Source organism: Silurus aristotelis, assembly GCF_946808225.1.
Source record: "Silurus aristotelis genome assembly, chromosome: 7".
NCBI lineage: Eukaryota > Metazoa > Chordata > Actinopteri > Siluriformes > Siluridae > Silurus > Silurus aristotelis.
In genome coordinates, this window is record NC_139580.1 from 8,070,261 (window position 1) to 8,087,424 (window position 17,164).

Consider the following 17,164-nt stretch of genomic DNA (forward strand, 5'->3'; position numbering starts at 1 on the left):
TAGCCACTGTATGTCTTTGCACATTTGTACTCATGTTCTGCCTCAGGACTTATTGCAACTTATATAACTGTATTATTCCACATTAATGTTCTATATCTGTGGTAGTGTACATTTCATTCAATATTTATACTTAGGCTATTCATTGAATAATGAATGAGTGTTGGTGTATCTGTTTGTTTGTTTGTTTGTTTATCTTCATGCAGTGTTACATTTACATTTATGGCATTTGGCAGATGCCCTAATCAAGAGCAACTTACATTTATCTTATTCATACAAATGAGCAGTTGAGGGTTAAAGGCCGTCTCAGGGGCCCAGCATTGGCAGCTTAGTGGTGGTGGGATTTGAACTCATGACCTCACTGAGCTACCACTTACCGCCCAGCATATTTATTGCATTTTGTAATGTTATTGTTCATTTTTGTCTGCTTACTTACAATACATAAAAACAAAATACACAAACGCACAAAACACACATGAAATAAATAAAAAAATCTAATAAATAACTATTTTATACATTACGACCTATCGAGCATTAACAGCTTGAACTTCTTCAGCAGTTTGAGCTACAGTAACTCGTCTGTTGGATCGGACCACACGATCCAGCCTTCGCTGCCCCTGGCATTAATGAACCATGTCTACACCACTGTTCCTGCCTTGGAGCACTTTTGATAAATACTGACCACTGCAGACCAGGAACATCCCACAAGAGCTGCAGTTTTGGAGATGCTCTGACCCAGTCGTCTAGACATCACAATTTGGTCCTTCTGAAATTCACTCCAATTCTTACATTCGGCCACTTTTGTGTGAATAGGCATTTTGTTATTTATTTACGTTGTTTTATGTATTCCCCTCTGTTGTTTTTAGGTTTGTACTTTGTGCTAACAAATACATTTGAAAAGGAATTGCACTAAATTAAATGTAATTATACAACTTTATTCAGAAGAACCAAAAATATGATCAATACTTATTACACGCAAACAACACATGGATTTTTTCCTGAAGACGTTAAGCCAACCGACCACATCGTCTCTGCTGCTTATTCTTCATTACAGCGCTGCAGAACACACTCAGAGCGATGTGTTATCACCTTCTCCGTTCTGCATGCACAAGCTCTTTCTCTTTCTCTTTCTCTTTCTCTCTCTCTCTCTCTCTCTCTCTCTCTCTCTCTCTCTCTCTCTCTCTCTCTCTCTCTCTCTCTGTCACTCTCTTTCTCACACACACACACACACACACACACACACACACACACACACACACACACACACACACACACACACAAAATCAAACCCCTGATGTGATAATGGAGACTGAACGTGGTTGACAGCAACATGTCAAAAGTGGATTTCTACAGGTATTTGTTGAAATCCATAGCGAGTATAATCAAGGCACCTCTGAGGCCTCAGCTAGGGGTCTTAACCCTTGTGCACATTCTCTTGATTGGCTTGAGATTTAATTCATAATTGAGAACTTTTAAAACTTATAAGCAGGTAGTAAACAAATTCCTAATAATCACAACCAAAGATGGCCAGCTTTCTCAACCTTGCCCCTATGAGACAAATATTTACATAAGTATTACAAGAATTTAGATCATTTAGAAAATAACGGCTTGAAGTGTTATATATACTTATAAAAATGACCAAATATTTAACATTTAAAGGAGGGAGTCTCCATTTGTAAATCAACGTAAGACTAGGAGCAAGGCAAATACATTTATGATAAATTGACAAGAGCTTGACAATGATACCCAAAGAAATATAAAGTTATTAAATAGGAGTAAAATAGAAAAGGCTTGTGTGATCAGTGACATGTGACAAGGTCATGTCTAGTGCAGCAGCTGATGGCCAATGTAGTTCAGTTCAAGGTAGTTTGTTTTACACGACATGAACAAAAGTATTGGGGCCCTGACTTTTCCTCTGTATGTGGTTCTTTCAACCAAACTGTTTCCACAAAGTTGAAGGCACTCAGTTGTACAGGATGTCTTTGAATGCAATAGACTTAAACTCCTCCTTCAGTTGAACTAAGAGACCCAACCCTGTTCCAGCATGACAATGCGCCTGTGCACAAATCCAGCTTCATTAATATATACTTTATATGGTTTGGATTGGAAGATCTTGAGTATCCTACAATAGAGTTCTGACCTCAGCCCTTTTTGAACACCCCGGGACTCATCACCCTTAAGCAGTATTTACTAACTGCTTTACTAACACACTTTTACCTGAATGAGAACAAATCTCCACAACCACCCACCAAAATCTAGTGAAACATCTTCCCAAAAGAGTGGAAGTCAAAAATGGGGATTGGGGACTAAATGTGGAATGGAATGTTGAAAAGCACGTACAAATCTTATGGGTTGGTTTCCACAAACTTTTGTTCATATAGTTTATGTGATTCCTTAATTATATAACATAATTTTTAGTTCTGCTGTAGATAGAAACAACATGGTATGTGGATGCCACAAATTTCTTTATAAACCTTATCAACCTAAGTAATACTTTTAATCATGCAATTAAAAGTGACACATTTTGAGGTATTATTATAATTATTTTTTTATATGAGGATTTTAGTCATTGTCTTTGCGCTGGACTATGCTCTCATACTGCAAGATCAGTAGCGACATATTCCTTTTGCTCTACATCGCACTGTCATACCGTATTAAACATGTAAATACGTAGATTAAAGTAAAAAAAATGTTGTTGACACTTTCACACTAGTAGCAGTGACGAAGCAGACTTCGGGATTAGAATAAGAGCTTTATTTAAAAAAATGAGAGACCAGCCTTCATTACTGTGAAAAAAGATTTGATTGATAATAACCATGCAGCTCATTACTCACTCCAACCTGCCGTTTAATAAAATATAATCTGTCTTACAAGCTGAAATTGTGCCACTACAAAAAGACACAAAGACGGAGATCATGAGTGAAGTTACAGTGAAATAATCTTCCCTGTATCCATATTTGCCAGGAGAGCAGGTACATAAGTATAACTGACAGTAAGCGAGCCGTAGGAATAAAACTAATACCATGTGATATAATGATGTATTACACGACACGGTGTTCCCATTTCCCCAAATATGATTATTTTTGTTTATCACATGTTGGCTCACAGAGAAACAATATTACACCTACACTGAGAAGATGAATTGATGATCAACACATGAGAGTGCTACAGATATAAAAATGTCCCATAGGACAGTGCCAGCCTAACACCTGATATAGAAGCAGCAAGATTACTTCCTGCTTGCCTTTGGCTTGTTTCCAATCTTTATTCATTACGAGATAACCCATATTACGACTCTTTTGTCTAATTTGTCATCTGTATCTTATTTTGTTGTGGCCTTAAAGTCTTTGAATCCTGCTGTTGCATGAATTCCATGTGGAAAAATCTGATCTTGCTTCTTTTATTTATTCTATTTATTTTTTTTTATTTCTTCTCATAATCTCCTCATAATGGTTGTTGTGGACAGCACAACAACCATATTTGTCTGTTAACTGCCTGTTAACTATGCTTCTCTTTTTTGGAGATTTTTTTAATTATTAAAGAGAATAATGAACAACCTTCCTGAAGTTAAAACATGCCTCAGACTGATGCCCAGGCCATATATATATATATATATATATATATATATATATATATATATACACACACACCGTAATTTCCGGACTATTAAACGCACACAAATATAAGATGAATTTTACAAAGATTTTTATTTTGAACATAAATACGCCGCTCCTGTCTATAAGCTGCAGGTTTCTACACTGAAACTAATGAACTTTACACAGGCTTTAACGCAAGACAGTGTCTGTTACACGGCTTGTATCTAAACAGTAGCCTACCAAGAAAGTCAATGTTCACTGTCTACCTCCTTCCTTTCACAACTATTTCTCTCGGGAGTTTTTCTTTTGGCATCGTCGTGTGTTTAAAAATCACCACCGGTGAAGCTTTTCTCCCGATGCCGTGCAGCTCAGAACACAGGTGAAGTGTGTGTTTTCATGCCCGGTTGTTTTCAGCGTGACGAATGATTCTCATTTCCTGTAGACAGTCCGAGTGAGCGGCAGGTCAAACGTCAGAGGAACATCATCCATATTTATGATGTGGTGCGGCCCGATTCAGTGGGAGCACATCTGATTTAATATAAAGAGTTTCATTGGTTCACCTGAACCTGTTCTGTTATTTCATTGGTCTAATGTTATGGGGTTCAGTTTTTTTGGCTTAAAGTTTGTGAAACCGGGAAAAACCCAGGAAAAATCCATATATTAGCCGCTTCATTGTTTAAGCCGTGGGGTTTAAAGCGTGGGGAAAAAGTAGTGGCTTATAGTCCGGAAAATACAGTATATATATATATATATCTCTTATCCTGAATCCAAGCTCTACATTAGTACTTGTTATTTTCTTTGTCACAGAGCCCCAAATCATGCAAGAGCACACATGATTCCAGCTCAGCCAAAATCCTTAAAAACAACTGCTCCACCAATAGAGCCAAGTTGTCCACTATATTGTCCAACACAAAGTATACCAAGACACCTGCTCCTCTAAGATTTCCATGACACATGCTCTACCAAGAGTTCCACCTAGATGCTCAATCTCCTAAGCCTACCTCCACATTAATTCAGATTAAAGTTTTTTTTTTTTTTCTCACATTGAGCTTTTTGAAAATGCTCTCCTAAGTGGATGAATTTAAAAAAAAAAATGAGGAAATGAGGTCTTTGTCTGTCCTTTTAAAACATCTGTGCCTTTCGTCGCCATTGCTGCTTCAATCACTGAGACAGAAATAAATAAATGCCTGGCAGAAATGAAACATGCTCCACAAGAAGTGCCAGAATTCCTGCTCTATCTCTAAAAGCAAAAAAGACACCTGCACCAAGAGCCCCAAGCCACCTTTTCATTATGTTGTTTGCCACCATGTCTAACCAAAACACCTTCTCGTCCCAAAATGATTGCATCACCAAAAACAAGAGAACTGTTTTACCAGTAACTCTTTGCATCTCCAAAGGCTGAAAGGTTGCCTGCTCAATCTTCCCTAATGTCCCTAATAAGCCTGCATTGACCCATTGATGCCTGGCCCATCAAACCCTGCTTAACCCCCTACGATGTCTACAATCTACAATCCCACTTGCTGTTGGATTATTCATGCGACCTTGTGGGCTGAGGCTGAGGTTTCATGTGCTGTTCTGTTGATTGGTCCAGCATCAAGGAGTAAAAAAGCCAAAGGAGCCGAAAGGCATTTGTTATTTCAACCCACAGCCTTTCTGCATTATGCAGTAAGCAGATACTGATAGAGACTGAGTCTGATCAGTATCGTGGTATCAGCATCATGGCATCCCATTTACTGCCCTATCTAACATCATAATAGTGTTACATTCATATTTATTAATTTTGGCTGATGCTTTCATCTGAAATGACAAGTGAGGCGAAATCTATCTCAAGAAGAGGGCTGTTAAAGAAAGCCAAAGTAATACCTATGAGATGGAACAGAGTTTCCATCAACCAGAAAATGCAGCATATCAGATACACATACACACGTTCATATAATTCTAATATTGCATGTTATTCTCTTTTGTAACCCTAACACTAACCCAAACCCTGACCCATAGTGTCCAATTTTCCAAAGATTCACATCAGAGGCATTTTCTCTTTAAGTCATGTACTATGACAGACACTACATTCTATTTATAAATTGCCGTGTCAGGAGGCAACATTGGGGACGTCTGATGTATGACGCTTCAAATCATGAAATGTGTTCACCAATCCTAGAGAAAAAGTGCCAAACGAAACACACAACTATGACCAACATGGTTCATCAATCACGTAACAGCATAGTAAAACAAAGGTTAGTCCGGGAAGTCATAAATAAACTCTATAGCCATCAACCAACGTGTTCACTAACTTTAAACAATATATTAAGCATGAATGGGTGTTGATGTTTTATACATAATTCATATACAATCTTAAAAATATTGATATGTACCCGATTTTATAAGATCATTTAAAGGCTATTGCATTTTCCATAATCAAATCCCCAGTCTTTTGTCCAATGTGAATTCCCTTGATAGAATTTGTGAAATGTTGTGGACAGTCACAGATTTTGGATCCTGGTGTATCAGCAGGTAAATTGTAGACTGTTTACTATAAACAATTTTAAAAGAGTGCAAGCAAGAAAATGTAGTAATTGACACACACACACACACACACACACACACACACACACACACACACACACACACACACACACACACACACACACACACACAAACACACACACACGCATGCACACGTGCTTTGCATTGAGGAAGAGATTGACAGAGAATGATGGCAATGACAAAGGAGCTCCTTGCTGATGGTAATTAGCTGAGTACAAAATGTACCAACGTAAAAGTGAACCTAATTAAAAATACTCTTGGGAATCATATAATTATGTTTTCACTTAAAACATGAATGATTTAAAAAATCCTTTATAAAACAAATAATACAGTAAATCCTTGCAACTACTTTGTCTTGATGTCTTCAATTTTACCTTTTAATACTCCCTATAAAGGCTCTTTGGACCAGTGCCAGATGAACCATTAAATCAGAATCAAATCAGACGCTGTTCATCCTGCTAAGCATGTTACATGTATGAGGAATTTGCTTTGGCGTCATACACACTAACAGACGAAGCAAAGAGGTAAGGATAAGAACTTAGATAAATTGAGGTACAGTATGAGGAAATCAATAATGTGAATGTGTTAGAAATGGAAGACTATGACACAGTGTCAAAACTGTATTTTGTGTTGCGTTCTATTGTAACACTTGTTATCATCGTTGTCATGATGTCAGAAAAACCACAGCTAAATATGAGTTTAGTTCATTTTAAACACACACTTTTGAATATTGTAATGAATGTATATATACCGAATGTTAATGCAGTATACGAATCAACAATGCTGTGTCACACACACACGTCTGACATGTCTAAGGGAGAAGGTGTGTCCAAACTTTTACCTGGTACTATATGGGTATTGCTTTTTTGTCTACTTCAAATGATGTAATGATTTATTTCTTGTAGAGATGCATAAATTATACAAACACTGACAATGTCAAATTTTATTTTTTCATACCAAGGCTCTCAACTCCTGCATCTCTAAATCCTAAGTACAATAGCTGAGACTGGGATGGTTGTAACAATGAGATCTTTACTTCAACATGCTACCTTTTGGGACAAACTACAAAATAAACTTATTGTATTTAGGATGGATAATAAACAGTGACGCCAAGTGACGCACACACACACGTTTTTATGTATATCCACAAGATGGCGCTATGTTATCTTTACACACAGCAGACAATTATATTATTGTAAATAAGTAACACAATTTAACAAAATAGGTATTTTTTAAAGATCACTACCACCACCTTTTTCATCATCATCGTCATCATCATCATCATCACTACTACTACCAATGGTACTACTACTACTACTAATAATAATGATGATGATGATGATGATGATGATGATGATGATGATGATGATGATGATGATTCTGGTGGTGATAATGCTGCTGCTGCTGATGATGTATCTATAATCTAAGCCTTCATCCACGAACCCAAACTTTGACACCAGATAAACCTTCATGCACACATCATACATTTCTTAATGGAAAGTCAAGCTTTCTAACTTTTTCTGTTGTACACTTTTTATACCAGTTTTCCTTATGAATCCTGTAAGAGAGATCAGCTCCTTCATCCAGGCTGAAGCTCTGACTCTTGAATCTGACTCGGAGCTACTCACATGTTCTGGCGGTAGTAGTGCTGCGCGTCTCTGGGACTCTTCACGGATTTCAAGTTACGTGCATCCACACCGCCGTTCTCCTCTTTCCAGCAATGCTCATCGTCATCCTCGGGCACCGACACCCTTTTATGGTATTTGGACAGCCTGCCTTTGGAGGACATATAGGGGTGTGCTGGTTCTCCGCCTGACAGCACCGAATGCGCGCGCACTGCCGGTGCCCGAGCTAAGCGCGCGCGCAGGGGTTCAGCTGAAGTGCACTGCGGTGGAGCGCAGCCGCCTGACAGGCTACAGGCAAGTTCATCAGTCAGTGTGATCCTCCTCCTCTTCCTCCTCCTCCTCCTCAATGATCATCACAGTCCTCACTTGCACTCACCATTACAATCAATCACTAGATAAAGTTTTGTCTTTAATAGGGAGCATGTTCACATCATGCAATTTAAAATATAATATAATAATACAATATATAATTTATAATATATATATATATATATATATATATATATATATATATATAAAATGCTTCTGTGCCAAGTTCTCTTTTTTTTTTTTCTTTAGATTGGTCATGCTTCTGTACCCAATTTTCCTAGCTTCAGCTGGATCAATGGATATCTTGGCATTGCTATTTTGTCTATTTCACATTATTTTATGATTCTTATCTGTAAGATAAATACTGTGAGTTACATTTTACAAACACTAAAATCCCAATTATTTTTTATACTAAGCCTCTCAGCTTCTGCACCTCTAAATCCTAAATTCAATTCAATTCAGTTTCATTTGTATAGCGTATTTAACAATGGACATTGTCCCAACGCAGCTTTACAGAGATAAATAGGTTATAAAGTTTAGTGCCTATAAGTTTGTTCCAAATAATTTTATATCCCTTTTGAGTGAGAAAAACTCCCTGGGATGGTACAGTATGAGAAAGAAACCTGAAGAGTAACCAGATTCAAAAGGGCACCCATCCTCATCTGGGTGGCACCATGGCTGAGACTGGGATGGTTATAACAAATGTGCTTAATAAGATCCTCACTTCAACATGAAACCAAAAAAAAAATCCAATTTAGAGTTCAATTCTAGAGTTGTCTAAAACAGGTGGATCCCAAGTTATTTGTAGGAGTACAGGGGCTGCGGACACAACCCTTGGGGGCTTAATTGTTGAGGGTGAGTGTGAAGGAGGCGTGGTTTCATATCCTGACAGTGACGGGCCATGCATTTGGTACCTGGGCCTTCAGTGGTGACTTACCCAATTTAATCCACCTCTTAATACCACCACTATCATGTCGCAATTACAGAATCACCAGAGATGCAGACTCATAATTTGCACCGCTCCCCAGAGGCTGTAATCCAGTGGTACCACTCATTTTCACTGGTCTGGAAGTGGTGAACCAACCCTTTCCCGGGCTGAGACAAACTAGCTATCTTCGGAGTTGGTTGACCTCTTCTCATGATGTCTAGCTTTCTTCAAAATGGATTATTAAGTATGTCCGAGACCAAATACATTTCTTCTCCTCCGTAGGCATAAAAAGGTCTAACTCAGATGTATTAATGTGTGCAGAGCTACACACGTGTTTTGCCAGTCGAACTTGGTTGTACCAGTTTCCCTCTGACCAACCAATCAGGGGATGGAAAAATGCTGATGCTATTCTGGGCCGGCTATCAGATTTCAGGCAAAAATGGTTAAAGAAACAGACCTGTTGCTACTATTCTCTAAGGTAAAAAGGCTAGCAGTACTGACTTTAAAGGCTCTGGGTAGATTAGATTGACATGGCAGCACATAGACGCTGAAATCTAATTGGACAAAAAATCATCATCAACATCCACATACACGTACTGGAAGCAGTGCAACCAAGAGAAACGCTACCAAATGAAGAGAATAAACTGTTCATACAATTTCATGAAACAAATATTAGAATTTAGGTTGTAAATGTAGGTCAGTGCTTCTGATAGTGTTTAGGCCAGCAGAGAAGGCTTTGCTGATAGGATGATGATGCTAGTGAGATACGCTAAAAAATTCTGCCTCAAATACAATTTATAAGTAATTTTAGTAAACAACTTAAAAGTATAAAACAAGAGAAGTATAAAAAAGAACGTTCTTATTTTACAAATTTGAAATGATGTCAGTTAAATTAGCAATAATTACCACTATTTATCTACATTATTTGGTACTCCTTCCAATTCTGATTTATTTATAGAGAACACCATTGTTTGTTATACTATATACATTTAATTTATTTTGATCAATTCAAAGAATTCACATCATTTACTAGGAATTGATGGGAATTGCTCTCAGTGTAAGTACTGACACAAAATGCCACTATAGATCAATTCTATATAAACATTGGATTGACTTTTGCACTGTAAATGCACTGTTGGCTCAGCACAAAAAGAAAAAGGAAGCTGCTGATGGTGAAAATAATCAATAACTATTGCCAAAAGTATTGTGGAAAAAACTAAACAAAGCAATTTGGACAATGCTTACTTGGGACAAAAATCTTTAAACAACACATGAACCTGGGTAAAGTTTAAAAGAATCATGAGATAAGGCAAGAAAACTGCAATCATGCCCTTCTTTTCTACACCTAATGCTAAATAAATATACCTGATTAAACTCATTTGCTTTAGTTAAGCATCTTAATTGTCATACTTGTAGTCTCGTTTATTACATTTGCATAGTTTATTTTGTACATGTAGGTCTACCGTATCAAGGTAGTTATCCTGAATGAAATTCCATGATGTCAGCAGTGTAAAACTCTTAAAGAGACCCAATCATCAGCATTTTAATGTCATTAAGACACTCCTTTATACGTTGAGAAATTTTCCATGAATCAGACCTTATGAATTAAGTGGCCCTCAAATATCCAATCAGTCTGGACATTTTATATATTTTTTTGGCATGCATCTTACAGAAACCCATCAAAACTAACTCTGTAACTCAACATCCTGATGACTTCTCCTAAACAAGAATCATTACATCTAGAGTTTTTGTTTTGGCTCTTCAATATCCTCAAGGTCCATCACCTGAAAAAGCCTTTACCCCTTTACTGCACACTGTATGTACCTATACAAGATGGTTAATGATCTGAAGGTCATTTGTAGAGTGTTGGTCAGCTTTTTGCACAGTCATAACATCTAGCTCATCACCATAATTGCTCTACATAATCTTACACCTTCATTCAGATTTGACAGATGCTCTTATCCAGACCTACTTACAAAACTAAAGGACCAAAGGCTCATGATATGCTTTAGCAAATTCTTAGCAAAGCGTAATGGTTGAGTAAGTAAATAAATGGCAGTACTTCAGAAATTGGTGTTCATAAAAATTTTTTTTAAAGAACAAAGACACAGGGTCATTTGACTATAAAGAAAAAAGATGATTAAGTGCTTAATTCTCTGAAGACCTGACAAAGAGAGCGAATATGAATAACCAAAATATATAAATACTATGCTTTGTATTGTATGTTTTGCCTTACAAAGATGCTCAATATCTCATGTACATGGATGGGATGACTAAAGGGACTGGATATGGTAGTGAATGCTATACACAATGACATAAAGAACAAAACAGGGTGTCCTGTAATAGAAACTTATTAAATGATGCATACGTTTTATTCCTCTTATGGCACAGCATTTTTTTCCCTCAAATATACACATTTATTTTAAAGCACACACATTATAGTTTTATAGTTAAAGTTAATGTTAAACAGTTTCTATATGAAACAATAAGGATACTAAATATCCTTGTTTCTCTCTACCAGTCACCCCATATACTCTGCTCTTCTCCTTCTCTCTCTCTCTCCCCCTTTCTCTATCCCTTTCTCTCGAGTTACTGTAAATATGCTCCTGAGTTACCAGTGACCAGCAATCCTGTCCCTTTCTTCTTTTCAGATCTACCAAATTTAAATGAATGCCCTGCTTCTGGAAGGAGTTCTTTTCAATTGGAGACCCTCGCTGCTACTGAGGCTGGTTTCACATGAACAGATTAAAAAGATATATGAGGTTTGTGAGCAACTTAAGAACTATGAGAATGGATTTTGATTTCCTCTTGAATCCTCTCAAGAATTGTTTCTCATACCATCTCAGGAAGTTTTTCCTTGCCACTGTCACCACTGGCTCACTCATTAGGGATAAACTCATAGGCACTAAACTTCAATACTTCACTACTAAACTCGAATTCTATAACCTACTCATTTCTGTAAAGCTGGTATTGGACAATGTCCATTGTTTAAACATGCTATAAAAGTACAAATGAATTAAATTGAATGCTTCCTGTTTTCATTTCTTCACGATAACAACTATACATTTCCATTTTATATCTGATTTATTTATTCACAAGCAAAAGGTTGAGTAAATTTTTCATGGAAACTGCTATCCAGCTATGACTGTTGCATTCTTCCAAAATATTTTTGGATATAGTATTGATTATTAGATTTGTTTAATTGTGCATTAAACTTAAAAAGAAAAAGACCTGACCTTACTTTCTCTTGTGTCTTTTCAAAATCACTGTGTCACATTTAAATCAGTTCTTACTTGGGCTACCCAGGACACTCATTCACATCACAGCATGGGAAAGTGTTTGTGAAAATGTCTTCACAGAATGTACATTTTTGGATAAGTTCTGTTTCAACAGTGGAGGAAACACTTGAGGTGAGAAACTTCTCAAAAGTGCTAAAAAAATTAGGCTCTGAAAGATCCCTGTCTGTTACTGTGGCTGGTACAAGCTCCCTGATGTGAGGTCTAATAATAGAGAGCCGATTTGCGAGGTAATACGGTCCTGCTGTAGTCTGCGCTCCTGGGGAACAGCGAGGCCCGGTTTTATTCAGCAGAATCGAACTGAACAGCAATGAGGAAGACCGACCTTGTCGATGCAAAACACTGTGTGAGGCCTGCCTGCAACAGCCACGGGTGGAAAATGTCAGATTGGAAAAAAGGAAGAAAAGAAAAGCAACCTCATGGGTTTCCAGGAAGAGAAAGTTAAAACGTCTTGTTGCTTGACGTGAGGTCTTTCAAAAAAACAAGCCAAAATGAACATACACCATAGACACGCCTGATTATTTTCCTCACCTGCTTTTTATGATTGGTCTCATTCTGTTTAAAATACTGTTTACACAAGGTTTTTTTAGCAAGCAACTCGACTTTTGACAGCTGTTTTGGTTTCATTCCTTTTTACCAAAGTATGTGATTCAGGTGTAGAGGTTCCCTGGTGGTCTAGTGGTTGGGATGCGGTGCTCTCACCGCTGCGGTCCGAGTTCGATCCCCGGTCAGGGAACCAACCCCAGCCATTAGGGTTGCACAAGCCTTAGTGCCGGTCCCAAGCCCGGATAAATGGGGAGGGTTGCGTTAGGAAGGGCATCCAGTGTAAAAACATGTGCCAAATCAAACATGCGGATGGTCCGCTGTGGCGACCCCTAACGGGAGAAGCCGAAAGAAAGTTTATGTGATTCAGGTGTAGAGATTACCTGACTTGGCCAGTAAGGGTGCAGTGGCTTGTGAAATGTTTCTGTTCATAATCCTGACACACGTTGAGTTGACAATGATTATAATTTATAGTTTAATGCTGTGTAAAGCACATGTCCTCTGTCCTGAAGACTGTCCCAGGGCAAAAAAAACCCATTCTGACCATTATAATGCACTCACACTGGATACTCCTTAAGTAAAAAATATCCTTCAAAGTTTTATCTAATGTTAAACAACAACCAAACATAGATTATTACATTAGATTTAGCCTTAGATTATGTTTAGAGCCTGACAACACCTGACATGTCATGACAAAGTCACATGCTACACTTATATTTTGCGTGTACAGTTAAAGGTAAAAGTAAAGTAAAATAAATTGTGTTCATTTACACTGTTAATGTTAGTTCTTGTGAGAGCCGTCATGTCTGTCTTGTAGACATTTGAGCTCATTCATCCACATGGACCTTAATGAACTCAGTCCTGCAGTCAGCATTCTAATTTATCCCAAAAGTGTTTAATAGGGTTAAGGTCAGAGCTCTAGTCCAATCCATATAAATCATATCTTTATTGAGATGTGTTGGTCACAGGGGCATTGGGATTCTGGACCATGGTTTGGGTCTCCTAGTTCAAGTGAAGGGAACATTGAATTCTACTTCTTCTAGAAATGTATTAGAAACTGTGTGCCTCCAACTTTGTGGTAACAGTTTGGGGAAGAACCACATATGGCTGGGAAAGTCAGGTATCCAATATTTTTTGGGTTTCCTAGCTTTACCTTTGAACTTTTCCTAGCACAGTTTGGGTCACTTGCCGCATGCATCATTACTCATAAAACACTTATATTTCCACCCTACTGTTACTAAAAGTCTATAACATTGATTTTCACTGATTTAAAAAAAAAAAGACACGTAGTTTTATGTTGTAAAGCTTATTTATGTTATTCATTTATATCACTTCTATTATGACAACTGCAGTATAAACAGACGGGATAAAGTAATAGATCAATAGACTTGGTCTTAGTAAAGTTTATGGGAACTGACAGACCTTTCAGCTACTCCACTATTTATTGATTTACGAGGGCACTGTATCGTAAGACTGACTTAACCATCTCATAAACATGCCATGACAGATTTTACATTGCTTTCATTTGTGCTAATGCACAAACATGTGCATTATTAAGAATTGTATAGGGCTTGTCATATAAGATCCGTCATAATAGAGTCGACTGAAGAGTTTTAATTAATGTTTGAAATAAGTTGGTGTTTTTCCCATACAGTACAATTTAAGTTGCGTAGTTCCTCCAATTTCTCTGCTTAGTGCTTAATATTGTTGGCCTGCCTTTGTGCATTGATGATTTTTTTTTACTTTATTTTGAACCCCACTGTTTTAAAAAAAATATTTCTGTCAGTTAACCTTTTTGAGTAAATTTTTTGAATACATTTTAGATAACCTTTGCATTATTTTGCTTAATTCATGTGTTCCCTTTTCAGGATTTAATTGTCAATAATGCTTTTGAATTCTTAAATGTTTAAATGTCTTGGGTCTGCCACTCTCTTCTGTGGCTAGAGAGTCTGTCTGCCATGCTGCCCACTTAACTGGTACTGTAACTAATAGAACTTAAGAACTCAAGAATCCAATCTTTTGCCATAATCAAAGAAATTTCACGAGTGAAGAAAAAACCGTTTTATTAATGTTTGCTGAGCTCAGTTACATTACACTAGTTGAACATCCTCACCAATGGACAATGATGAATCAGATTTCCCAGGGAATTGTTTTAATTGAGATAATTGAGATAAAATATGTTCAGTTTCATATCGTCTGATATTATGATACCCACACTGAAAAATTACAGCAACTTCTGCTACTACTAATAATAATTAAAACAAGAAGAAGAAGAAGGAGAAGAAGAAGAAGAAGAAGAAGAAGAAGAAGGAGAAGAAGATGAAGAAGATAAGTAGTAGAAGTAGAAGGTCAAGTCAGAAGCACTGACACTGACAAATGGTGCACATGCTAATAGATCAGGAGCATCATTACCAGCTGCAACTGGACCTTTATCAGTGATAAAGTCTGTAGATCTGGTTTAATAGTATTCTTTTTTTTTTTGTTTGCATTGTAAATGTGTTCAGGCAATCCACATACATTTTTATTTGTGTATTGGCTTCGCTGTGCTCAAGGCTTATTTAAAGATAAATGATTTTCATTTTCTTTTAAAGCTGACTCTTCCAGGAAGACATAGTCTGTCTATCCTTCTGTCTGGGAAACAGATTATACAGTAGATATGAATGTGATGGAAGGAAGGGATGGGAAAGAAGGCAGAACCTTAACCACCATTCCATTCTGACTTGAAAGATCGTTTCAGATAATTGGTGTGGAATGAGCAGGGTTTGGTATTCAACAAAAAGGGTAATGCTTAATAGTAATGCAGAATTTACATAAACAGCATTCTGGGCCACATTATTGATATAATTGCATTACAAAGTAGGATTTATGTATCTTGATCAGTACATTATATTTCAGAGGCTCCACACTCCCTTTATTAATATTATTATTATTATTATTTTTATTATTATTATTATTATTATTATTATTATTATTTGAATTAATATTTTGTCACTTTTAATTGCCACTTAGCAATAGTAGATCTACTTAATGCTCACATTCCAATTCTTGTCTCTATTGCTATAATATATACATATATATATATATATATATATATATATATATATATATATATATATATATATATATATATATATATATATATATATATATATATATATAAAATGTAACTAATCCAGTTTTATTTGTGAAACACATTTAGGATTTTTCCGAAAGCTGAGTGTAGTTGTAGATTCCAAATCCAGAGGAGAAAGTAAAAATAAAATTTTCGGCATTTAGTATTTTTAAGCATTTAGTTTCCCCAAAGTTACATAAAGATAAAACCTTCAGTGGAAAGGGAACTTCTCCTCATCATCTGTCTGGGTAACACTAGGTAGTGGGATTATAAATCATTGTGGTATTCACGTGTCAAATAAATTCAAACAGCACTGAGCATATACAGAAAATGTTGTTAAAAGGACAGTGTTTATAATTACAGCAGTGCTTATAATTGCATCTGTGTGTATCACTAGCACACACATTTCAAACAGGCAGAAAATCAGCTTTGCAGCATTTGTTCCATTAACAGTATCATTAAATTCTTATATTCTGCCTCATTTTTAAGTGAACAAAAACATCTCGTGAATGAATAAAAATGAAGGCGACCCCTAAAAAGCGCTGGACTGTCACAAAAACACTTCTGTCATTACAATACAGAAACTCAAACCCACAAACCCATTTCAATGCAGCGGTGCAAGGAGCATCATATGCATCTTTCTACTGTAAAAAATGCACATGTTCAGAATGAATACTATGCTTTCCAAGTCCCGAGCGCTTTACAGCGGAAAGAGTGATGCTAGGCTACAGTCACAGCTGCGATCATGCACTGTTGTTGTCAGTTAACCATTATTCACACAGAAAAGCTGCTACAAGACCTCAGGCAAATTATCTAATGCAATTCTATAATGTATTGAATGGGGAAGGCTTTTAGAGTAGACGTTTATAGTTATGAGAAGAACTAGTGACCTAGTGATTTATTAAAGAATAAACAATAAATATGTGGCTGTTTGTTTAAGCCAAAAAATAGTGCTTATTAACACAGAGAAGCAATATGTTATATCTAGTATTTAATAAAAGTAAAAAGCATCATATTACGATTAAAAAACTTTGGTCACATTAGTAATTTTCAGATTGTAGGAAGAATTGCCTTCGTAATATTTCCATTTTTTGAATGGAATAATAAAAATAAACACTGTAGTGAGCACATTATGTGAGACCTGGCATAACTGCGGCATATACAAAATTTCTCGTACAAATCTGTCATTGTGGTGTGCATGCCAAATCTCTTAC

General features: G+C 36.6%; 1 protein-coding gene across 1 annotated transcript in view; it reads right to left on the reverse strand.

Moving 5' to 3' along the window:
* trpc3 (transient receptor potential cation channel, subfamily C, member 3) overlaps nucleotides 1-8,070 on the reverse strand; it is a 47,033-nt gene extending 38,963 nt beyond the window's left edge. Inside the window, exon 1 of the mRNA XM_083546974.1 lies at nucleotides 7,766-8,070. Coding sequence (XP_083403100.1) covers nucleotides 7,766-7,926 — 161 coding nt within the window. The 5' untranslated portion in view covers nucleotides 7,927-8,070. The remainder of the gene's footprint in view (nucleotides 1-7,765) is intronic.
* Nucleotides 8,071-17,164: the final 9,094 nt, after the last annotated feature.